The sequence below is a fragment of the Myripristis murdjan genome, chromosome 24, assembly GCF_902150065.1.
Source record: "Myripristis murdjan chromosome 24, fMyrMur1.1, whole genome shotgun sequence".
NCBI lineage: Eukaryota > Metazoa > Chordata > Actinopteri > Holocentriformes > Holocentridae > Myripristis > Myripristis murdjan.
Genome location: NC_044003.1, coordinates 11,900,529 through 11,927,073, shown reverse-complemented (window position 1 = coordinate 11,927,073; position 26,545 = coordinate 11,900,529). Strand labels below are relative to the sequence as shown.

The 26,545-nt window shown below is 43.3% G+C and overlaps 1 protein-coding gene across 2 annotated transcripts in view; it reads right to left on the bottom strand.

Annotated features, from left to right (window-relative positions):
* Positions 1-33: 33 nt before the first annotated feature.
* Positions 34-26,545, bottom strand: part of tulp4a (TUB like protein 4a) — a 31,380-nt gene continuing 4,868 nt past the window's right edge. The window contains exons 2-13 of one of the 2 annotated variants that reach the window (XM_030046576.1): positions 17,106-17,234; positions 15,996-16,157; positions 15,253-15,433; positions 9,474-9,581; positions 8,798-8,964; positions 7,718-7,942; positions 7,197-7,431; positions 5,877-6,021; positions 5,011-5,182; positions 4,798-4,891; positions 1,136-4,632; positions 34-924 (exon numbers count right to left, since the gene is read on the bottom strand). In XM_030046576.1, the coding sequence (XP_029902436.1) occupies positions 808-924; positions 1,136-4,632; positions 4,798-4,891; positions 5,011-5,182; positions 5,877-6,021; positions 7,197-7,431; positions 7,718-7,942; positions 8,798-8,964; positions 9,474-9,581; positions 15,253-15,433; positions 15,996-16,157; positions 17,106-17,234 (5,232 nt within the window). In that variant the 3' untranslated portion in view covers positions 34-807. The remainder of the gene's footprint in view (positions 925-1,135; positions 4,633-4,797; positions 4,892-5,010; positions 5,183-5,876; positions 6,022-7,196; positions 7,432-7,717; positions 7,943-8,797; positions 8,965-9,473; positions 9,582-15,252; positions 15,434-15,995; positions 16,158-17,105; positions 17,235-26,545) is intronic. The other variant, XM_030046577.1, reaches the window with a different exon arrangement.

The following is a 26,545-nucleotide window of genomic DNA, read 5'->3' as shown; positions in this document are numbered from 1 at the left end:
TATATATATATATATGTACACACACACACACACACACACACACACACATATATATATATATATATTCCCTTAACTTTCCAAGTTTGTAACAGGGAAACTTGCAAACTCGTTTATAATAGTGCTTCTAAACAATGCATATATCTAAACCTCAATTCCAGCCAATAAAGACTGAGATAGTAACAAAAGGAATGGCAGAGAGCAAAAACAAAAAGACCCTCCTACCCTCCACAAAGTTTCATCATTTAATAAATTCCTAAAAGCAAAAGCTGTATAATAAAGTGGTAACTGTTTCAGTGAAGTTTTGTACAGCAATGGATTTCAGTGCCCAGTAGTACCTGTGCGCTCTGGGAAAGAAGAAAGCAAAAGCAACTTCAATCTCCAGAATGTGTTTTTCAAGTATTACTGCTGCTTCCTTTCAAAACCGCACAGAGACAATTCCTCTCTCAGTTAACCATTTGGTTGTCATGTCTAGAAGCTTCTTCTAGCTAAAGCAGCATTTATTTGCATGATGATTACCGAAAGCTCAGCTCTTTGGCCCCGCGGGCATTGCAAGGCGCCACTGACTGCCAAACCGAGCAAATCTGGGGACATCCTTGGCTACTGCAGCCAATGCTTATTGCACCAAATCTAGTGGCAGCATTGTGTAGTGCAGTGTGATTGTATCTGTTTCCTCTATGCAGACCAGGGCTCAGTTCAGGATCCTCTCCCAAATCAAAGTTTATCAGCTTCAACAGAAAGAACTGTTTGCCCCTTCAGCAGATTGTATTCGATTCCCAGATTCCTCAGTGTAAGCAGGGATGGGACATCTCATTTGAGGCGTTGTGTGACATTGGCCAAAGCAACTGCAAAAGCTTGCACAGCAGAGAAGGGATATTGGAAGTCCAGGATGTAGGCGTTACCATCGATCCTGCCAAACTGCATCACCTGTACACAAACAAATACAAAACAGTGGGCAAAAACACACATTTTATACGATAAAAATAGTACCTCTTTGTGTGCATTAACATCATGTCTCCTGTAGATGCCTTTTCCTTCATTTAACATGACTGGTACTTGACTTGTAATTATCTCTTTAGAATGAGCACAACAAATGTAAATTACAGTGACAGATAGTGCTTTAGCTACATTTCCTTACCTGTCTCCCCTCGAGTTCAATTTGAAAGTTCTTGGCTGATTCCTGTGTGACGCGTCCCCCGAAATCCAGCTGGTAGACCTGTGTGGCTTCGTTCCACAGCGGCTGCTTATTGGCCATGACGTAGACAAAACCCTGGCTGCCCAGCCCACGGTCCTCCTTCTCGTTGGCCTTTCGACACTTTATCTCATCCAGTTCGCTGGCAGCTCGAAGACTCCTTTTGCTCTTCCAACCCTTCTTACCACTCTGGCACTGGTTGAGCAGCTCATCCCCACTGATGAAGAGCTCTGGCTCGCTCTCTGAACTGTCCTGGAATTCACTAGAGGCAGGGGCCTTGCTCATCTTCTTAGCCTTCATCTGCTGCTCCTTCTGTCCCTTCAGTTTCTTCTTGTCCCTGCCTCCTAGTCGTGGACTGGAGATAAGCGAGTTGAAATCACCCAAAGCCCGGCCTTCCTTCTTGGATTTGTTCCCCTCAGCCAAGGGTGGCACATTAGCTTCTTCAGCCCGACCGTCTGCCCGCTTACGGTTCTTCTTGCTCAACTTCTCGGAGCGCTGCGGCACAGGGCTCTCAGTGAGGGATAGGACCTCCTGGAATCCCTCTCCAGTCTCTGCCATGGCCTCCGGCAAACCCCCATGATTCTGCAACTCTGCTGGAGGTGGTGGAGGAGGAGGTGGTGGAGGAGGAGGGGGCGAGACAACGTTTTTCTCAGCTGCCATGTGGGAGGCTTTGGGAGGCAATGGCACAGCGGGACCAGGAATGGGAGGGCAGGAATTATAGGTGCCCCAGGGAGTATGCAGGGCAATAGGCGGAATGGGAAGTCCAGCGCAGGAGCTTCCACCTGGATACATGGGTGGCAGAGGGCAGCAGGCTAGGTTGGCCAGGTTTGCAGGGTAACCAGGTGGCAGGACCAGGGTAGTATCCTGCTGAGAAAAGGGTACTGGTGCCACTACCTCCTTAGGGGAGGAACAGGGACGTGGTGACCCTGGAATGGGCTGGAGCTGTGGACCAGAATAGGCAGTGCCAGGGGGGTACTGGAGTGAGATCTGGTAGCCTGCGGCTGCTGCTGCAGCTTGGAATGATGCAGCGCTGGGGCTGGTGGGGGACTTTGGAGAAAGGACAAAAGGCAGTCGAGACACATCTAAATGCTGAGCTGGGCTAAGGATGAGGGGTGGTGGTTTGTGGGGTGCAGGGGGTCCAGTAGGGGTCAGGGTTGCTGTCCTTTCCTGAGGAACCCACACCTCCTCTGTGGCAGCAGGGTCCCACTGATAGGGAGGGGGGCGTTTGACAACCATCCCTGATACATCACTTCCTCCAAGTGCCAGATGCCTCAATGACTGATTCAGTGTTTCATCCTCAGTAAAAGCTGAGTTCACATAGTCAGCCCTGTCTCTATTACCTCCTCCACCTGCTGCTGCTCCTCCTCCCCCCGTCCCAGATGCCTCAAGCGCACCCAGCAGATTGTAAGAAGACTGGGAGGTCAGAGGAGTAGCACTGTTGGAGTGAACAATGACTGTACTGTGTGGTGCACCATTCCCAGGGGGAAAATCCTGCCTGATGATAGTCCCTCCTGCTATCCCATTAGTGCTCCCTGGAGCAGTGCCTCCAACACTGGATCCACTGCTACACTGACTACAGGTGTATAAGGCTGTCGGCACCCTCTGTTGGTACGAGGCTGCTAGTGCACCACTGTTTTTGGCCTTCGGAGGCAGGGGTCTGGGTGCATCCAGCATCTGGGAGACTTTGAGAGCGGCCTCGCGGCTGTTCCTCCTGAGAGTGGCATGGATCACACTACTGTCAAGCCTCTGTCCAGCGTTCCTGCCAACAGTATTGTTCTGATTGGCTGGGTCAGGGTATGGGGGTGGGTCTCCGCTGGGTATGGAGTAGCGTGGCACAGTGAGTCTGTTAAGAGTGGCAGAGGCATAGGGTAGCTGGATCTTCTTCCCCTCAGCTGAAGAAGAGGATGATGAGGAGGTGACCCTGAGAGTGGCAGAGCTGCCCGGTCCCTGGAGTGTGTAGACGTTCTGATTGCAGACAAGGCGCGTGCGAGGCCGACAAACTTCTTCAACATTCCCACTGCTGTCAAAAGTTGTGATCCTCTCATAGCCAAGTGGTGTGGGGTACTGCGCTGGCTGCTGGCTTGAAGGATACAGAGGGAACTCTCCCTTCTTCAAACAAAGGTCAGCAGGTGGAGGAGTCCCACTGCTGCCCCCTGCTGCTGCAGATGCAGTAGTGGAGGCTGCAGCGGAAGCTGCTGCTGAGGCAGCAGCCGCAGCTGCAGCAGCCACAGCTGCAGCCACTGTTCCAGGGTAGGGGGGAGGGGGATTCATCTTGCTTAGTTCTAGGGGGGAACTGAACACCACTGTGTCACCCTCAGCCAGCTGAGGAGCTGATCGGGTGGGTTTGATTTTCAGAAGGTGCTCATGTTCGCCCCCCACCCCTCTCTCAACCACCAAATCAGCAGGTGGATGAGGAATCTGAATCTGCAGCGCCCCTGGCTGAAGCTGGTGCACAGCTGCACCCGAAGGCTGTCCTGATAACATAGATGGAACAGGGATTTGAATTTGGAGTTGCTGCTGCTGCTGTTGAATTTGTTGATGGTGCTGCTGTTGTTGCATTTGATGCTGCTGCTGAGATTGCTGTTGATGATGAATTTGTTGTTGTTGCTGCTGCTGCTGCTGTTGTTGTAGTTGCTGCTGAATTTGTTGATGCTGTTGTTGTAACTGTTGTTGATGTTGCTGTTGCTGCTGTATGTGCTGTTGGAGCTGTTGCTGGTGCTGAAGCTGTTGTTGATGTTGTTGCTGCTGCTGCTGCTGTATTTGTTGGATCTGCTGCTGAATGTGCTGTTGCTGAAGCTGCTGCTGCTGTATGTGTTGTTGGTGCTGGAGGATCTGCTGCTGTTGGAGCTGCTGCTGTTGTTGAAGCTGTTGTTGGTGGTGCTGCATCTGTTGGTGGTGTTGGAGTTGTTGTTGGTGCTGCTGCTGCTGTTGATGGTGACTTGGTTGTTGGTGTTGTAGCTGTGATGGATGATGAGAAGGAGGAGGCCCCACCATAAGGCGAGCCATTTCCAGCCCTCCAAAGATGACCTGACCCGGACTGGAGTACCTGGTGGGAACTGTGTACTGGGCCGTCAAGATGGTGTCCTGGCTTTGGTCTGATCCACTGGCAGCGGCCCCAGCAGGTGTTGCTGTGGGATTCGACAGGACATCGAGCTGCACATTCTGATTGGCCAAGAGTGACTGGACTAGACCAATACTTTGTGTGGGGGACATGGCCTGGGCAGGGCTGTGAATGGGGGCAATAGGGATGTTGACAGTACAGGGTGGGTTGTCATCGGCGCCACCAGTGGGACCCGTGACAGGCAGGTCATCTTCATCCTCACTAAAGACATTGGGACTAAAGACAGGCAGATTGATGTAGTCCATGGAGATCTTACGCACTTCTGGCAGGTAGATGGTCATCTGCCTGGGCTGCAGATGGAGGAGGCTGGTCTTATAGATAACTGATGGGGGAACAAAGAGATAAGAGTAAGGAAGAGAGACAAAAAATTAAGAATGGGCTGAAATAAAACTGAAAACTGGAATAACAGCTAATAACTCTTCTATAGATGGACTGGATAAATTTCATTCATTTTCAGATGCCAAAGAGAAAGTTGTTTCATGGTTACCTGCGCCAAGATTAGTTGGCAAGAACGTGGCGAGCCCCACAATTTTGAACTTTGTTCCCCAAATATTGGATGTGACCTGAGCAAGGTAGTTTTGCTATGAGAAAAAAAGAAAGTAAATCAGTTTACTTACTCTGAATTAATATCAAATTATTTTAAGTTAAAACTATATGCAGACTCATAAAAAATCAAATATTTGAAGAATCAGACTATTACCTGAGTTATATCATCTAGAGGGAATTCTCTCCGTGTCAGACTAGGTGAACCTATTGAGGGTTTCCGTATGGGTAACCGTGGTGACCTGGAGATCTCTTGTGTCGCGCGGGACAGTTTGGGCGATTTTCTGGGATCAATGTTGATCCTGTTGGTAAAGGGACAGACTAAGTCTCTACAGAGAAGGTAGCAAATAAAAAAAACAGGTTTAGGCATGCAGTGAACTATAATCATCCAATACAGTGTGCTACATTCCATTATAATGTCTGGCATTCATGGAAAAGGTAAGCAACAGAGAGGCAAATGAGTAAAAGTTAAGATTTCAATAACAGGGAAGAGCCGTCATTGTTTGGATATCAAATATTCTCCTAGACATTATTATATTAATTAATCTCACATTAATGTGTAATTAAGAATCCATACCAGACTGAGGATGTTAAACAGAGATGTAGTAATATATATTAATACAAATAAAAAAAAAAAAAAAAAAAAAGATAATTCATTTAAAGCTAATGCCTTTTTTCATGTTGTCCTGTGGCTTTTTGAACTAAGAGAAGTCTAAGAACCAGCAGAAGTCTGAATGCATGGATAGGGTCTCTGCTGCCATTGAAACATATACTTATGCTAATATCAACGTGTGTGTTTTTTGTGATTAGTTTATTTAAAGCAAATAATGAGGAAACGTGATATCAAATAGCCCATTTGACTACTCATGTAGCAACTGCCAGACAACAAAACCCCTCGTTCATGTTTCATGTTCTCTGCTGACAAGCACAAAGAACCAATTGGATATCACATAAAAATAGACATGAAGTGTTAGTAATATGTGACAGGATGCAGTAAGCATGGGTCAGGTGAAGTCTGATTACCTGGGCAGTTTGGGAGATTTACTGCCTCTGGATATCTTTGGAGATTTCTTGCCCACCCAGTCATCACTGAGTTCAATGTCACTGGAGTCTGAGCAGTTACAGCTGTCAATCATGGAGGATATCAGACTGTTGCCATACACCTCGTCTGAAGGGAGAAAAACAGGATAGAGGAGGGATTGATCTTCCAGCATACCATGCCCTCTTCAGTTCTTCCTAAACTGTTAATCAAATGTTCAGCCATCACAGTCTTTAAAAATCACAGGGAAAGACTTTGATTTAATCACAGGAAAATTTTCATGATCCTGTAGTGCGAAATGATGGGACCATGTGGGCAAAATTAGGATGGAAAGACAAGAATCTTAAAAAATTGCTTGATAAAAGTGGCATGTCCCACTAAATGCCTCAAAATCTTAATATATATTTGTAAAGAAACACATGAACAACTGAAACAACCTGTAGGTGGCACAGTGGATCTGCAGCAATACCCTCCACCTTTCCTGCACATTAACATTTAGACCCATTTGGCCCAAACTATTGTTTCAGTAGTGACTTTTCTCCTCTTTTGCTCATTCATATGGAGTCTGTGAACCACTGCTGCTCCAGTTTAGGTCAAGCTAATTTATTTGATGGACATTAAAGTGTGAATGGGCTGGAACCATTTCATGGCTGGCTTCATTTATCACTGCATAGGGAGGGAGCGGGTTGATTTATGAGGAACCCAGGGGCCATCAGAGCTCCCATTAAGCAGCTTTTAATTAACATGGGTCCAGTCGGCACTATGTGACTAAAACACACTCACTCTCTCAATGCCAACTCAAGAAACTTCACCCACAAGTCTGATTACTGGAAAAGTACTGGAGCACACAATAATGTCTAGGCTGAATACATTAAACAGTCCTGTTTGAAACTAGGAGATAAAATAGACAGGTTGCAAAAAAAGTATTATTACGATTCATTTTGCAATAACTTTGCTCTAACCAAACTACAGATGAAAATGTGCTTTTATTGTAGGACAGCTGTCCAAGCCCATGTCAGTCACACAAGGGGGTGGTAACACCAAACATTGAAGATGACAGAGAGGATGATTTATAATAGCATAATTTTAATGGCCAGTAACTGTATCTACACTCAAATTCTCCCTTTCTTGTTGAATAGCTGATATGAATGATTAGCTGCATCTATCTGGTTGTTTTTTTTGTGTGTGGGAACATTTATTATCTTGCTTAATTTTTCAAGTCCTGTAAAAATATATTTGTATACCAAATGACTCATCCTGGTTTTCCATGAACATATGAGCACCATAAATGTGTTAAGTCCCACCTGCTTTTCCGTCTGTCTTGGGGTCCATGATGACGAACTCAGGGCGCAGTTTGCTGATTCGTCGGCCCTTGAGGATGGGCACCAGACCCCCGAGGTACTCCAGGTAAAGAGTGTAGCAGGGGCCCCCTACTTCAGGGTTGTCCTCCGTACGCTTCATGGTGCAGTGCAGGCGCTCATTTCCAGCTGTCGGGTAGCTCACAAAGTCGCGCATGTTGTTGGGGTCTGGGATGGGAGGCTGGGATGGGAGGATAAAAGTGATGGAGAATAATTGTTTTATGACTTCTCATATTCACGTCTACAATAAACATTTTATTTTAAATTATTTACTACAGGATATTTGTATGTGTCAGGCTACCAAGAGCCTCAATAAAATCTAACACTGCACTGTTTTTTTTTTTGTATCCACCATCATTTGTTAAATAAACAAATAAATAAACAAACGTCCACTAATTCGGAGCTTGACTGACTGCACCAATCTGCATTACACAAATTTTCTGGACTCTTTTCCTGTCCTGTGTTACCTTGATGGTGGGGATGAAAGCGGTGGTGACGTAAGAACAAAGGCGGGAAGGCATGGTGAGCTTGGCCACGTCCTTTTCTTCCTTCAGTGCCGTGGCGATGCCCTGCTGGCAGAGCAGCTGCAGGCTGGCCACGCGGTGCTCCACCCGCACTACGTAGAGCGCTGGGCCGCATGCCAAGAACAGACGAGAATCCCGGTGACCCCAGCACAGCGTGGTGATGGGACGCTGCAGGGACAAGGAGGGAGGATTAGGTCATTTTGTCATATTTACCATGCACCACAATCTGTCACACTGCAATTATCCAGTATGGAATATGAATAAAAAAAAGATTATGGAGAGTGACGGTTTCTGACTGTTATGACGCTAGAGAAATTTTTTCCAGAGTTTGCAGAAAAATCAGCAGGGATAATACACTATTTAACCAATGGTTTTCAATGACTTCTCCATGCCTTAACCCAGTCGATATATATCATATGTTGTGTGTAAGCCTCTTTTACAACATAAGAGTAACCTTCAGCTTTTAATCACAGTCCATACTGAAACAAAAGGGCGGATAGTATTTACTCACAGATCTAAAATAAGCTATTTTCAACTTCCTTCATCAGACTATGACAAACTGATGTATGAACACACACACCACAATGGTTCCACCCCGTAATTTTTTTTTTTTTTTTTATAAATTGGTCATTCAATCTTTCACAGAGTTGATTCTGCTTTAGTCAGATTTCAAAATGTTAATAAAACTATTCTTTTCTGTTCTTTTCCATGACCTTAGGAACCTTGAATCAGGTGTGCGTTCAAGCATTTGGCAGCTTGTGGTTACACTTTGGTCAAAGAGTACTCATGATAAGTCCTAGTATTTGTTTTACCCATTTTAATGGGCAAAGTTTGTTGCACAGCACAAGTAGGTGCCAGTATAATCTGTGCAACCAGCAGAAAAACAAACCATGTTAGCTGTACCTTACTCACAGTAAATTCTGACTCATCTCAACTTGTCTCATAAACCAGCAGCTTAAAACAAATGCTAAGACATATTCGCAAATGCGAGTAGGCAGGTATGTGGCGGCTGCAGATGATCACCTGTGCCGGCGTGTCCAGTGTGTAGATGTGTTCACCACGAACGTTGTAGAACTTGACGATGGCGTTTCTGGGGAGGGGAGGGCAGGAGGGGTCGGGAGGGAGCAGGGCTCTCTCCATCCCCGCCACAGCCAGGAGGTCGCCCTGCGAGCACCACTGCACCACCACATCTACAAAACAGGACGGGGTAGAAAAAGTACACATCTGGTTTTATGAACAAATACACACAGGATTCCCACACTACGTCATATGTTACATTGCCCGATTTTTCCATGACTTTCCATGACTAAAATGTTGAATTTGGATGATCTACATAAACATAACATGACGTTTTTTTTTCCATGACCAAAATTTTAAATACACTTAAGATTCAGAGGATTTATTAAAGTAAAAAGTAGAAGTGAACATAATGTGAACAAAAACAAATAAATATAAAGCTTCCTTGTCTGGAACTGGCTTTTAAAAATTCCACGATATTCCAGAAATTCCTTGACCCTTAGAAACTTGTTATCAAAGCCTTTTTTGACAAGTGTTAGTGAGTGTGAAAATACACAATATACACTTCTAAAGATTTAAGAGATAAAGACACGTGTGAAAGCCTGGGTAGTGAAACAAAGGAGCACATAGACAGGCCGGCTGGAGCATGTGGGCATGCATAAATAAACAGACACCCACACACCTTTGAGACCAGTGCGGATGAGAGTGGGAGAGAGGTCATCGTAGTTGTTCATCAGGCTGATGTCTCCAGAGGTGAAGCTGACAGTCAGCAGTGGTTTCAGGCTGTGCACTGAGGAGAAAAAAGACAGAGTCGAACACAAATACATTAGACAGAAAGTCTGGGAGCAACAATACCAAGTCAGAAACAATTTGAAGTACATTTTTATCAGCTGTGACCAAAACAGAAATGCGTGTCTGAGAACAAACCGCAGCACAGCCAGGTCAGATAAAAGATATGGAAGGTTAAGATTACTAAATGAACGAGGCACGGGCCGCTTTCCACTTTACATATTTTTTTTCCATTACCTAGGGAAGGTTTGCTTGACAGCAAGGTTATTATTGAAAACTAATTAAATAATGAAAACTAGATGTGAAAAAACATTTTTGTTAACTGAAATAAAAATGACAACAAAGCTTTACAAAACAAAATGCTCACTGAAACTGTGTTGTGTGTTTACAAAACTAACTAAAATGAACAAAGATAATAGATAAAATGCCTTTACTGTCTGTCTCTGACTTTTTGAATCTCACCCCTGACAAATACCCAATATTACAAAAAAAGGCTGAAACTAATAAAAATGTAACTTTAATTAGGCATTTTCAATCAATAAAAATGAAACTAAATTAGCAAACCTGCTTTAACAACAAATTGAAACTAAAATGAAACTGAAAACAAAAAATCAAAATGAAATAAAAATAAAAACCAAATGAAAAATGCAAAACCATAAAAACCTTGCAGGTACTCTTTTCCGCTGCACACTGTTTCAGATTCAGACGACTATGCATATTAACTTGTTGAGCTTGTGTGATTGTTTCTTACAACCACTGCATTATCATCTGGTCCAAAACTCAAACGGGTAACCTTACAGACACAATCCTAAATCTCTTTTATGCTATCACTGCTCCAAACTAAAACCACAGCCTGAGTATTTGCCTTTAAGAATATCATTTTCTCTGTTCTTATTTGACACTGAAGTGATGTGTTACTCTTGTTATCTGATGCCAGTCAAAGCAAAGAGGAATGATGATAGAATTTAACTTCAAATACACACAACTATGCCACGAATAAGATGCAGCAGTTGATATTATAGCAACTTATCACTTTAAAGTATACCAACAAATAAGTGAAGGAAGTATGTAATGTGACCTAGCCATGTCATAAAATTTCCAATGGATTCGGGTGAACTGTGTATTATGTGTACATATGACAATTAACTCTGGTCTTGTCTTTCCTTGAAGTGTTATTTCAGCCAACCAGCAGGCCTATAATTAAAGTTCCTTACAAAAAACAGTTACTGTAACCTGAACATTAAATAGTAACTGATGTTATGTCTCGATATTTACTGTAGTACATTCCTAACATCTTGGCAACCTGCGTCAGAGGATAGGGTGATCAATATGCATTTCCAGAGTGGGCCATAAAAATAGACTGGAGTGAGGCAGACCGTGTGCGCTTGGTTGTGTTTATGTGTGTCCATGTTTACTGTGGATGTGGATGTGGAGGGGGTGTTATAAGGGGGGCAAGGACAGTTCTATATCTCTGGCAGCTGCACTAAGTAATTCAACCTCATGTGTTTCCACTGTGTCCTAATCTAGAAAATACACATTTGCACTCACACACACTCTCGGCTCATGTCACCGTTGCAGATCGCGCTCTCTTGATGGAAACAAGTGACATTCACGGTCACAAGGCTATAAATAAACCAGCTACAACAACACCACCTACACTTTATCCATTAAATCAACCCTGAGTCTGTCCTTTCATGTAATCCAACAATGACCCAAATACCAACAGGAATAAAATATCCATTTCTGCTTTTGGCTTTCTACCCATTAATAGTCACTCTGCCACAGTAATCAATTAACAGTAGGTCTCGTATTAGAGCAGCTGGACAGTATATGATGCGTCTCTATATGCAGTGTGATGTGGTGAGCAGTGATAATGGGTCATCATCATATATCAAGAGAGAGGCAGAGGAGAAGAAGAGGCGGCCCGGTGTCTTAACTTGTCTTGAGAGATAATTTCTATCAGGGCCAATCAATTACTATTGACCGGTTTAATTAGTGAGTTAGAGCATAATCAGTGTTCGAGCTAAGGCAAGCACTTTTCAGCTTTACTGCTCAGTCCAATGTGAGAGGAGTGGGGTCAAAAAAAAAAAAGAAAACAGTGCAGCACAGGGATGATAGATCCTCATCAATACTGCCCCAGCAACTGGGAGTAGTTAATCTGAAGAAGAAGAAGAAAAAAAGCGGCACAAAAGAAAGAAACAGGAACCAATAAAAAATGAGGTCGTTACGTGAGCTGGTGAACACAGGGGAGGCAGCAGGAGGGAGGCGGCGAGCCAGCAACATGCATCTCTTCCCTTGTGAGACTGCTCAAGTCCCAGTGTACCAGATACACACAGGCCATCCATGTATTTGCAGGGGACAGCTGACTCATTAGCAGCACTGCCAGCCTCACTGTTAGCGTTACACAGTTATTCATTCTGATCATTTTGCAGGGCTGTTGACAGTGTAGACTGCTTAAGAGTCTAGAGGAGAAATCACTGTGCTCATCCCTGCTTTAAAATTAAAAAAAAAAAAAAAAAAAAGCTGCAGAAGAAAAGAAAAGTTTGCAGTCCAAAAGAAAAGATGAGTTTCCAGACCTTTGAAGTTCACACTATATTGTCATTTTTATTTATTTATTTATTTATTTATTTATTTTTTAAATCAGGGCAGTGGAGACAAGTACAAACATTTCAGCAGGTGCCTTTGCCTGTGTGCAGACACTGAGCATGCAGATTTTTAAAGTATGATGTGAACTTAAACGTTCAGGAAGCTATTTTTTTCTTTTTGAGGGCAAACCATTTTTTCTTTTTGACAGCAAAGACAGCCAAATATGGAAAATCGACTCAGTCTAGCTTTGTGACAAGACAACAATATTACAGAACAGAGCTTTAAATATGGTTCACAATAATTTAAAAATAGTACATCACAATGGGAATCTCAACATGTTAGATGGTAGATACCCATAGGCTAACACTAAAGCCAGAAACACACAGGCAGTGTTACGTTACGTTAATGATCACAAGTTTGCACTGCAGATTTCTGCCAATCTATATTCATACAAGCAGCTTTTTAATAGTCTTGAAGCAGACTGACTGAAATGTCACTGGTTGGGCTATGTTTTGATGCCTAAGCCGATAGACAAACATTATACATCATTTTAGGTAATTACATTATTTGCTTTTATAATACTACTAATACTTTATTAAAAAGGCTACATGACCAACAGTGTTGATACAACGCAATGAATGTGTGTTTTCTGGTGCTTTGTCAAGTTTTTGTGTGTCTTTCCGCAGCTGAAAAAAGGAGACTCCAGGCAGATTATAAAAAAAAAAAAAAAAAAAAAAAAAAAAAAAAAAACTAAAAAGCTTCAGGATTCAAGTCTGAAAAAGCACGTCCATTAACATGGGAGCTGAAATGAAAGTCCACGTCAGCTCCGCTTGCTGTCTGTAGTAGCCTTTACAATATCACACAATTCATTGCAGTGTCACATTTATGGACCTGGGCTATGTCTTTGACTTTGCAAGTCTACTTATTGCAGGTCAGTCCTAGAGGGCTTGGTTAAAGAAAGCATCATGGACCGTAGACTCAGAATGGGTTGATTCATTACTCCCACTGAGGATATTTTTCCACTGTGCTGCTACTGTCCATACCTCTGGTGTCGTTTGGGGACTTTGCAAAAAGCTGCATGTTTCCATTTATAACATGTTGTGCCACCATTCTTTTAATTTGGTGCACAGTAAATGTAGTGAACATCAAGGGTCTGGTGACACCCGTCCTCACACGGTGACAGCTGTTTCTATTAAGACAACACTGCTCGGCTTCTGCTTCCACACAAAGCTCCAAATCAGCAATGACTGGCTCCTGTGGCAAAGTCAGCCCAATGTCAGGCACATCGCCTGGCCGGGTGTCCTCTCCTTCACTGCGGTCCTCCTTCACCTCCCTGTTTTCGTCTTCCACCATACACCCCCTCCCACCTTCTGCTCGATCACACTCATTTGTTTTACTACCCCTCAGAGTCCCCTGCACTCCCCATCTCCCAAACCGCGGAGAGGTGGAGAGCAGTCCAACGGTTACCTTCCTGCTTCCTCTAATCAGATTGGCATTCGTTTTTGAGATCTGTGATGTCAATGCCACAAATGGCATGTACTGAATGTGACAAGATTATCTTTCTAGCTTTAAACTTCAATGAATATGAGGCCAGATATCTTGAATATTTGAATTATGCATGATGACATATGTCTGAAATGTCGCCATTGACCCAGCATCCCTGTTCAAGGAAGGAAGACAGTTGAGGTCAATGAGTGTTTATGGACCGATTCGTAGTTTTTAAATGCAAGCCTGTACATGTCAGAATCATGATTTGTATTTTTAGATATTATTTTTTCATAATATGTAAATTTGTTAATTACTATTACTGACTCTACACTCTGTAGCTATTATGATGCGCATATTACTGTACAATGTCTGGCTTGAAAGCAGAACCACACACAGTCTACATAAAGATGTACATCTGCCCCTCAGTCTTGAATGTTTATGATAATTCTACGAGGACCAAAGAGACTAATTATAATATTGTACAGATCTACCAGCTATAAATTTTGCATCCACCTGGTGCCACCACCCCAGTTGTAAGTCTTGCCTCTTGCCATCTTGGACAAAGAGCCTGAGGAGGCATTAGTGGACCAGCAAAATATTGAGGGAAGGGAAGGAGTGTGAAGCAGGCATATGGTCCCACATCTGCTTTCATTGGCACTGATCTACTGAGGAACGAACAGCTGGATGACTCCACCCTGGCACTCTGCTCCCCATAGGCACAGCGCCTTGCCAGCTAACCCTATTATGGATTGCCCTCCTGCTCACCAGCAGCTTATAGTTTCTCATGCTGTGGTTTACATGGCATCTGGCATCAAGTACAGTGTGGGGATTGAGCACACAGCCGACACTACATCAGCACACAGGCTCTCACTGAGCTAAAGATTGTAAAACCAGATCATCAGAAAGGTTGATTTGGAAAGGACATGCTGACGAAAGTGTGCAAACTTAAGAGGAAAAGACCTGGTTCGCTTGTGTTTTGGTATGAATCAGCCCTCAGGTTATTAAAATTGTTGCAATTTTGTTTAAGAACAGATGCGTTTCATGCTACCAAATGAAAACAAACCAAATGGGTGGCAACATAGCTTTGAAACAAAAATTATTTGCATTCTCTGTGTTTTTTTTGTTTTTTTTTTTACCCCGTATCTAAGTCAGCACTGCCTCCCAGGATATGATTATGGTTAGGGAGTGTTGTATTGCATGCAATTTCCAGGACAAGGTAGGGCGGCTCCTGCTTCAGTCACCGGCTCCTGCACTGAGAGTGTAAAGTGTCCTTGAGCAAGACAATGAACCCCCTACCGCTCCTGACGGACAGCTAGGCACCTTGCATGGTAACCATCGGTGTGTGTGAATGGGTGATTGTGAGGCAAACCTTGTAAAGTGCTTTGAGTGGTCGGTAAACTTGTAGTCCATTTACGATTTACAAACATACCAGAGTTTGATCCAATCCAGCAAAATGTGTTACACGTTAAAGCACCAAAGGTTAATGGTGACAGTTAAGATATAAACCTTTCTCATATACTGGCTTGCTCCTCCAAATAGCTCCCGAGTTGTGCGTGTAGAGCAACAGCAGGCCTGTGCAGAGGCATGAGCATTGTTACCTTTTGGTGGAGAGTAGTCGTCGGAGTCCGTGTCACTCTCACTGCTGTCCTCCACCAGGAAGCTGGGGTAGTTCCAGGACATGCTGACAATGCCATCCGACTCATGCAGCAGAATGTGAGCCAACATGCGCCCGTGGCAGTCCATCACTATCACCTGTCCATCTGCGGTACCAAACAACACCTAGAGAGGGACAGTTCAGAGGAATGACAGACAGAGAGTGTACAGGCGAGAGAGAGAAGAGAGACAGAAAGATGAGGGGGAGGAAGGACAGGAAGAGAGAGACATGAAAACAGGGAGAAGACAAGAGAGCGAGCAAAGAAAATACAAAGAACAAGGCACGTCAGCAAAGAAAACAACTTAAGGAAATAGACAAGAAAAAGGGACAAAAGCAACAAGAAGAGACAGACAAACACACCGAGACCGAAAGCGCTGTGAAATCCAACCTGAGCTGACAATATCACAGCATGAAAGTGAAAACCGAGCTAAACAAAACCTCGACACAATTTCAAGACAGAGAGTGCCGACTGTCACTCACAACAAACTTCCCTTGGGGGCAATTTCTGGGTTTTGAATGACAAGGCTGCATAATAAAAGTGGCAAATGAAAAACCCCAAAACTTCTCCATTTATCAACATTCAAACGCTGGCACAGTGCTGAGGGGGAACTTTGTACTTGTCAAATTTTTGTGGGAAATAGTGTGTGTGTGTGTGTGTGTGTGTGTGTGCGTGCGTGCGTGTGTTACCTGCTGGTCATCAGGGGTCCAGATGCCACAGGTAATCTGGCTTTCCAGGTTGATCTCGGAGGACCAGTGTCTCTGCCCGCTGACTGAACCCACCAGGACGAAGCCGTCACGGTAGGAGATGAGAGCCTGGGTGCCATCATGGGACCAGGTGAAGTCGCTCACCTACAGGAGGAGAAACAGGTCGGCTAATGATGCAGAGACAACAGATTGGCAGGAAAGACACAACACTCCTACCTGGTTTTAAAGAAAATTCAACCTGAAGATACTCTTCTCTGTTATATATCATCACTTTTGCTGCTAAGTGCACCCCAAGGGTCATTTTGTGTCTATTCTTTTTTTGGTGTCCCCACTTTCCTTCAACCTGTCTTATTTTGGGGTATACAAGTAGGACATGGTGAAGGTTTTCCAGTCAAGATGTGAATTATGGAGCACTGCTGGGGGAGAAACTATTATCTCTGCTTTGTCTTTGATAGATTTCTTTGTTGCATGTTGGCACGAAAAGGTGAGACTAAAGAAGCCTTTGACTCTGAAGGGCAAACGCTGAAATTCAATGTTTACTATCGATGTATCAGGTAGTTCTTCTTTCATTAAAATTCCATGGTTGCTGTGCTAGAAATATTTCTGCAGGACTATGTATGTTTTGCCAGTAACCCACAGAAAGAAAGAAAGAAAGAAAGAAAGAAAGAAATAAATAAATAAATAAATAAATAAATAACCAAACAACACCAACAAAAATGGACCCAGAGACATTAGGCAGCAATGCTTAAGTGTTTCAGGTGCAATGGAAAAAACAAAACAAAACAAAACTCTCCATTTGTGCTATGATAATGCAAAGAGTCTGCAAACCCTGTCATGTTGTTAATTTCTGTGATATTCCATAAGAATGTAAATACAGTCACAGAAGCACTAACAGACCCACACAGAGGTCCTCAAGTCACTTAATGTCTTTTGCTTCAATTTTTGCTGTTTTTGTGGCCTGTTTTCTTTTGTTGTCTAATCTGTACTGTTTGACTTTAAGCTATTTTCATGAAGATTAAGATGAAGATGATTATTCCTACATCTTTGTTTGCTTTCCACGTCCTAAATGTCAGTGTGAAAAACAACTGTTACCTGAGCACCACGGTCATTGACCAGCTCCACAGACCAGCGGCCCTCATACTGGATCCAAACAAAGATCCCTCCGTCTGTATCGCAGGTGGCCAACTTCTGGAAGGGCTCATTCCATCGCACCAGGACCACCTTAAGCACAAACAAACACAAAAATTAAGAAAAAAATAAAAACATACAAAATTTGGACAGAGAGACAGTCCTGTGTCATCACAGGCAAAATAAAAACCTTGCTGAAGTTTTAAAGTAAAATACCAGTGATTGTGAATGTTTGGGCCTTTTAGTGCAATTTACCCACATTTTACATGTCAAGGATTAACACATAATCAAAATCCTTTGATTTTCAAATGTGATACACTCATCTTATAATGTACTGTTACTAGCCATCAACATTCATAAAACACAGATCTGCAAACGTTTCCCCGGAGTGGCCATTTCACTCCTCCTCATATCAAATCATGCTACTGCTTTTAGGAAAGTTAATGTGGATGACAGTGATAGAATATTGGTGTGAAGAAAGTTTTAAGCCTCAAAAAGTTCATTTTCATATTACAGTGGAATGAAAAGAGACCAATGGCTGGATAAATGGTATGAAAATAATATCAGCTTTCTAAAATACCACTTCTTGCTTTGGGAAAAGATTAACACAAACATCTTGTAGATACACAAAATCACTGGTGCGGTCCTTTACAACGCTGAACCTCTGACGTTTCTGATGAAATGAGTACAAATATATCAGAAAGATAAGGAAATGCTAATTCCAAGTTGCCCTAAGTGTTGCATGGCACTCAAAAAAATTTACACCATAGTGGCCTTGCAATCACTGTGACCATCCTGTCACCTTGAGCGAGACACTGAATCGTGGCTGCCCCGCTCACTCATCGAAAGTCACTCCAGATGAGAGCATCAGCTAAATGCCGTGAGTGTAGAGTGTAAAACCTAAGTGCTCTAATGCTCACATTTCAGTAAGCTAAATTTAGAACCAGACCGGATGAAAGTAAATCAAAAAGTGGGTTAGCCTCATTTTGAATGAGCCGCAAAGGAGCCGCTAATATCCTGAATGTCGGATATAATGAGGTTCAATTATTCCATCTCTCTTCAGTGTGTTGTCTGCTTTCAACACACTTAAGTCACAGTTTCTTCAAACGTACAAACTCCTGAGTGTTTCTCCCTGCTTGTAGCTTGGTGCTGTAAACAAGTGGAGCATCTGTACCAAAAAAAAAAAAAAATCAGCTTGATGAGGCCTGGCAGGATGCTGAGGGAGTGGAAGATGATTGGCTACTTGATCTGGAGTACACACAAATTCCCATCACTTCTCAATAAGAGTGAGTAAGAGATGTTTGAGTATTTATGTGTATTTATGTAGAGAAAATTATTTGCAAATTGCAGTGTAACTGCCAGCCATTTATGCATTACCACCATTTCAGTAATACATTTTTCTTTGTTTTCTGTTCTATTACAAGTATGTGGACACTTGAAAATCAAGTAAACCTAAACTACCAAGAGGGTATGATGGCAGGAGGAACATGCACACAAAAGACAGAGGCAGGAACTGAAGGGAGAAACAGGACAGTGATATAGAAACAAAAAAAGAGTGAATATACTGTGGTTTAAAGCTCTGACATAAAATGGATACAGCTTCTGACAGCAGTGACTCATAGATGTATGGGTCTCGGTGTTTGCCCTGAGGTCAGTGGATAAAGAGATGGTTCATCATAAACCTTAGGCACGGGTTGCAGCCTAGGCCGAGGGTGCTGCTCAGTGCTAGAGAGCAGCAGGGGTGAAACTTATGCGTGCCTCTGTCTTTGTCAGTTTTTCTCAAAATAGAACTCACTGTGCTCTCTTTCTGTCTTTTGCTGTCTCATGGTGCAATCTGCAGCTTTAATTACTTTATTTTCTCTCACTCTTGATTTGTCCTGGTTTGACCCACAATATTTCACTTACAATTATCAGGTGAGATTCTCCTAAATTCTTCTAGGCTTACATACATATACATATATATATGTACATAAATTCTCAAACCTTTTGTTTTATGTACCCAGTACAATTGCTATATATGCCCAGAATCTGTCTCTGGTTTTCTGTAGCGTGACTCAGCCTATTCCCAGAGGAATAATCCTCAGCAGGGAGCAGCTCTTGTCTCCTGGGAGCAGCACGTGGGCTATACACGCTTGTATACACACAAGGCAGGTTTTAGCTGAGCTTACACGCCCAACAGATCAGTCGTCGAGAGTTGGATTAGCTAGCAAGTCTTGCTTTCTTTCCCTAACCCCTACCAACCCACCACAGAGATGGGTTGGGGAGTGGTGGGTGAGAAAACCTTATGAAAAACTTTGGAAAAATCTAAGTAAACAGCAAGTCTCGCCCAGCTGTCTACTTTGCCAGTTCATCTGGCTTGCTACTATTTAGACATGACTTGTAATGTGCAACACTTAATGAGGAGTGCTTTGCTACAGTAAGGGTAGTTTTTAGCAGTAATTTAGCTCATTGATATGATATGTTGGTTACTGTGCCATCAAGAGTGTTGAAGCCAGTTCATGCTTATATTCAGGGTTTGCGGGGTTTACAGCATGGATAGTGAGCATGGCCTCTGTGGACATCAGTCTATTCCTGCTTCTTGTGGTCAAAGTGGCTTGAGAGAGCAGAGTCTGTGTTGTTTCCATAGTGATGCAGCATTATTCACTTCCATCCATCCAGCAAGGTAAGACCCAGCCAATCATTGCAACATGGCCTCCATGACATTGATTGTCATAAAATTACAGAGGTGCAGAACCACATGATGAGAGCATTTGTGGACCCTCCATGTGCAGCTGTACAATTATATCGCTGTGGATGCCACAGAGACTGGACAGACCACAAGAAGCATGAATTTGCTTTTAGATCCAATTCAGACTATGGAGCGTTTTCTTCCTGAGATCCCATGATCCATGTTGCAATGACTTCTTTTTGCAAGCAAACAGAAGATGTGGCTAGGACCTGGGGCTTGATGGGCAAAGCATATCCACTCAAGTTAAATTTTTTCAGATTTCACGAAAAAGTGAGCCATTTTCTCAGCCAGTGCTGCAGGTGGAATCTGAGTCTTTCCATAGGAAACAATGCAGAAAATGCTCCCATTTGAATGGGCCCTTATGCTGGTTCTTGGTGTTCTTTGTGAACACAGTGGATACAGGTGTAGCCTAAGTGTAACAACACTTAGGCTACACCAACAACAGTGTTCATTTTTGCCTTGCCTGTCTGGGAATCAAAGCCTTTGGATGGCTAGTGATTGCATGATGATTGCATGAAAAACTTTTTGGCATGGGTGGGCCCATTTACCAAAACGAAGGTTCGTGGTGCACTTGGCGTTTTTTTGCATTGTAGATTTGGAGTTGTCCTAAAAAAGTGCAAACCAGGATAAAAAAAAAAAAAACAACTCTGCTAATAATTCCATTACATTAACAATGCTGAAATTACTCCTTAAGCAGTTACCTATCAGGGCTGTCCAAAATTATTCCATATTCATCACTGCCTTGTCTGCTGTAAAAGATCTCAAGTGGACTGAAAGCAATCTGTCTGTTATCAACGTGAGTACATGCATACACCAATCTCTACAGGTGTACCAGAAACACCCCACAAACACAATGTTAACAAGGGATTCATCACCAAGTCTACGGCAACCTCGGGATGCGTTTTTGTTCGCACAGGGCACAAAAGGTGAGCATCCACAACAGTGTTCATCATTCTGCTGGCCCTGTGCCCTCAGCCCTCGGCCTTCAGTGTGTGCAATAAGGTGTCCTGTGAGCTAGATTTACCATGTTTTCACTTCCATTCCCAGTGGCATTAATCCTAATGTAGCTCTCTAGGCCTGTCTCAGCTGGTAGGCCGCAGGGGAGCTGACACAATATGGCCTGGCCTGTTGCAGATCTGCAGCTGAGGTCTCATTGGTGTCATTCTGATTGAGTTGACCATATTCTCAGGCCATTGAAAAAAGCCTGCCATCTATCATTCAGCTACAGCAGTCACCTGATGGCAGTAGTGTACACACAGTCACACAGCGTGGCCTGGGCCCAAAGCCGAGAAGCTTTGGCAGTAGTATTGTCAAAAGTAACAAATTACCATGCAGGAGGATCTCACAGGGGGCATACAAATCCATGTTTTCACTCCACCAGTGCACTGTCTGCAACCTCTTTTCAGTAAAATGGATTTTCCGGATGGTATTATGCGACTTAATTCAGCTCCAGCCAGCGTAGACATGAGGCTTTAGATTAGACAAGAGCTCTAGACAGTACAGTTCTATTGGCTCTCATACACTGTACATACACTAAGAGGAATGTTACAAAATGGGCCACAGGAAGAGAGAAAAAAATATTAATAGGGGGTTTACACAAACTGTACTCTCCCTTCAGTCTGCAAGTATGCACACTCCCATAGAGGTGAGAATAATCTGTGTGTGTGGTTTGTGTACGTGTGTGTGTGTGTGTGTGTGTGTGTGTGTGTGTGTGTGTAAATTTAGCCCAATGTGGGGATTAACATGAGCTGGTCAGGCATCCCGCGAGGGGGGACAGCTGAGCGCCTCACTGTGACGCAGCGATTTAGGAGATCAGACGTCACATGGAGACAGACGGGATAAGAACGGGAAGCCACAGGACACCAAGGGGCTGGGTGGATCACTGCCAAAGGAGGTGCATGTGCAGATGCACGCACACACACAAACACACACACACACACACACACACACACACACACACACACACACACGGTGGGAAACCTTTGCTCTACCTGAAAAGAATCCAGTTTCTCTGATTTTTTTCTGTGTGGAAATGGGTGCCTAAATACAATAGAGCCACAACAGAATTCAAAAAGATTGGCCTTTCAATGCAATTTGAATATTAGTTAGTTGGAATTTATTTACAGGACAAAGACAGTTTTTGTCTGTATTTGGCGCCTGGAGGGTGTTAGTTTTAGAACCTGCTCATGTACTTCACAATGAACATCATTCAAAGGGCAGCTACTTCAAAATGAAGTATAATATAGTCTTACATTTATAATGAAAATAAAGACTTGTGCAAGGCTTGCGTGAAGATGTGGGAAGATGTATGCATATAGGTACATGTAGAAGCCTGTGGCCATGCGATTGCAGGTACAAACATATATTCACTGTCTAACCCTAATCCTTCCAAACTCATTCCTAGTAAGAAAATGAAAATGCTCCAGGTTCTTGTTTAACACTGCCCTTTGGCCAATGCACGGCCACTGACAAAATGACTTTTACTTGGAAAGTTGGCACAGTCCTCAGGCCTGTAGAGAGTTGCTACTGTCAGTGTAGCCCTGGCCCCTGCCTGGGACTTGGGGACTGAGCACTGACCCTAGCAACTTCACAGAGAGGACAAAATCAAATCAAGGGACAGCTCTGGGTTACACTAGAGTCAGCAGAAGTGAGAGGACACGGTGACAGCGCAGCGCAGGGGTGCTGTCGTGATCGCACGGGTCCGTGGCAGCACCGATCCCTGACGTGGGGAAGAGGGGTTAAGAGGAAGTGAAGAATCAGCAGGTTTGATTGGGACAATACAAACTCAGCGAATCAAAAGTGTAGCTGAGGTTTTGTTTTATGTTTTTCCACCCCCTTGTGTTTTTTTAATGTCAACTATGCATGCAAATGCCTAAATTACACTAAAAATCGCACACCTGGAAACTAGGCGCTTGCTGTAAATACAAACAATAAGCATCGACATCCTAAGTCATTGCAAAGTGAATGATCACCCGTGAAAGACAATCTCACCGTTAACTGGCTTCTCTCTGCAACCTGTCAATAAATCTCTGGTGAACATGCCTTAACCAACCTCCAGAATGAGCTGAGAACTCATTGCAAAGTCAAGAACAGCTGGCCAACAACAAAAAAAAAAAAAAATCAGATGCACAGAGAATGAAACACGCCTCCTTTCCTCCGCAAAGCCCTGTACCTCCACTGATTCAGCGTCTGACGTGATATTAAATCAGACACAAAACTCAATTAGAGAAAAGCGCTGTGCTGTGCTGAGACCAAAGCAAAGAGGCCAGAGGGGGCAAAGGGTGGGTGGGGGAGGTGAGTGTGATTTGCAGCCGGATAGAAGGGGCAGCGAGACGGGACCTTCACAGGAGGTACAGAGTCTGATTTGTTTACGAAGGGTTGGAGCACGTAATAGAACAATATCAATTATCTGATAATAGCAGAGACACGGGTCGTTATAGAGCGTGATGTCCTGCCATGGGGAGGACAGCAACACAGATAAACGGTGTACACCGAGTGCTAGCCAACTGGACTAGCAGCTAGAATTTTCTACTAGCCCTGCTGAAATTATGAGCACTGTGTACAGCCTGCGGCGCTTTTATTTTGTTAAATCTACCATCACATAATAGCTTATTGTCTGGTTTCCTGGGTTAAATTTAACGTTTTTTTTCCTTACAGAGATATGCATCAACTGATAGTCTAGATGCTAATGTTATATAATACTATTCTCTATATCAATATTTCCTGTGATAAATATCAGTATTATCTCAAACCATCAGAGCCCCATTCTTCATACTGCACACAGATAACCAAGTTCGCTGAATAAGTTTGTTAACAAGTTGACATAAAGTCTGTTCCACGATGCAAGTGTAAAGCAGCTCTTCAAAGATCAAGTCAGAGTTGCCTGGATTATGTTTTTTCAGATTAGTCTGCTCCTTTACTTAGAGAAGAGCCAATAGATCAAAGTGCTATTATAGCACAACAAGTTTTTAGGAGAGTGCACCAAGATCCATTGTTGCTTTAATAATAATACCTGGCCAGATGTGAAATTTAAAGTTACATTTTCATCTTTAATGAGAGACAAAAAGGGAAAACAGACTTATTTAAAGTATACTGTAGCATGGCTGTAATTTATTTTGAATGAATGGTCTGTATCTATATTTAGAGGAATCACAGAGGAACTAATTTCAATGTAGCATGGCCTGTCATGGGTTACTGAATGCAACCCATGTCATGTTCATCTTACCTTTGAGTGTCGGGCAATTTTGTGCATCTCTGACACCTAAACGGTATCAAAATAATGTTCAGAGCACACTGTCACAAACATATACACAAGCAGTGTGGAGCACAGGATTTTCTTTTTTGCTTTCACAATGAGAAGATGGGATGAGAAGCAAAAATCTTTTATCCTACACTGGCCAAGCACTACAACTACGTAAAACCAAGCATCGAGACAATTCTGTCTGGCTTTTGGCAACCAGCTGGCTCCTTTGAAAAAAAAACAAAACAAAAAAAAACACAGCTACACGTTCTATACTGACGAACCTTCCCCTCTTGGAGAAACTTTGCAGTAAACACACAAATACACCTGCGTCTGAGGAAGGAGACAAGCGTGCGTGTTATGCAACGCGTCCTCTCCAGGGATGGATTAGCTCACTAAAGCTGTTGCTACAAAGTAAATTTGCCGAGGCCATTCTAGTGCAGTGCAGGGTCACGTACTCTTCCTTCCTGAGATGGGCTTGTGCGGTCAAGAGGAGAGATGGGACGACTTTTATAGAAGGAAAGGAGGCCTGGAACGTGGAAGCAATAAAAAAAGGATGAGGTGGCATGAGGAAAGCTGATGTAGAGACAAGTACAGGGGAGGAGGTCTTGACAGAAAAAGGAAGAGGATGGAGAGATGTAGTCCAGACTAAGAAACAACTGATTATTCCACGTATCATGACCAGGTGGCGGGGGTTCGGGAGAGTAACACCGGAAACTCTGAGTCTGAAATACGACAGAGCCTGTTAAAAGCAGAAAATAACTATACACTTCATCAGGTTATGCTGCAGGACAAATGGTGATGCACTCAGTTCATCTGGCAATCCATTATAGTCCCCATTAAGACTAAACAGATGAGCCAGTTGCAGTGTACCGCAAAAGTCATGCCAGTAACTTCTTCCTCCTCCTCCTTCTCCTCCCTGCCCATTTAACAGGCCTGTGCAGGTCTCAGATCAGTGCTCGCCCCTGCACAGCCTCTCAACTGGAGATAGAAGCTGATTTATTTATGAGACTTTGCCAGGAAACAACTTTTAACGCATGGAAACGTCACACGGCACATCTGGAAAACAGCAAAAAGTGAGGTGCAGAGAGGAATAAATGGTGACAGCAGATCAGTATTTAGGCCACAATGACAAAAAGAAGGTGTTGAGTGTGTGTTCAGTCTACATGGTGGAGTGGTAAAGAAACTAATTTCTGCTGGATTAGGGCCCACACTGTGTTGCCCTCTGCATTAACAAAGAGCCCAGGTCTGGACACAAAGGAAACCCAACAGGTGGAACTCAAGTAGCCTTGAGGGCCATGGGAATGACAGGGAAGTGTGTGTGTTCAAATAACACGGCTGCACATCTGTTGCACCAGTACGTCTGCACGAGCGTCTCAAGCAGAACACCTTGTCCACCTAAGAAGGCCAGTGCAGTCTCAACAATTCATACACACACACACACACACACACACACACACACAATGACATTCTGCTGAGGGCTTTATCATGCTGCATATTTTTAGCTGCAAAAGTAAAAATGTCTCCCCTTGAGACTGTCACTTAATGTTCTACTTTCTCACACAGCGCTAGAGAAACAGGAGCTGAACTGTGCATTCTGACGGCTTGCAGCTAATACTTGCAGTAAGCATTACATGCTAGAGAGCAAATTATGTTGCATAGGTAATGTCAGGATACCACTTTATTTGTAAGGCATTTGTTTTCCTAGATATTGTGTGCAAAATTGCACACAAGAATCCCATGGTCCAAACCTACTATGAGGAAATTCATTAGGCGTTTCAACACAATTTTTTGTTGCATTTCTGATAATTTCTCATCACAGAAACAAGAAATGGGGCAAAACATCACGTGTTTTGGTTAACACATATATTAAAATATAAAAAACAGAAAACACCTGTGATACCTTCATCAAATCACAATATACTGGCAATGGACTAATGCTGTGGACGTATTTGTTGGAAACTAATGGACTTCTGAGAGTAAAACATACAAAGAGTGATCCTGGCCTGAGACATACAGGACTGCTGACAGATGACAGGTCACTGACAGACAATTTGCCCCAAAATGGAGCTGTGGCCAACTTTTCCTTGTCAACAAACTGGCAGTCACTGTCAAGCTTGTCTCAGACTTTCAGCTTGTAGAGAATAAATGGGACTTCTGGCGACCAGTTGCACACTGCCAGGCTTCTGAACACACTAAAAAAAAAGCCCTGTATTGTCTTAAGAGGGGTTGATTTTTTTTTTTATCTGAGTTCCTGAGTTCTGATGCTTCTGCATCAGACACACAGTCCCATAGGCAAGCGGAGTACTGATTGTTTTTATCTATTTTCATCTTTATTTCAGGGCTGCGCTGCTGACACGCCCACTGCTGAAGGTCAGCAGCTTTGTTCAAGAAATATAAAAATAGTATCAACCCATTCAAAATCAATTTTCATTC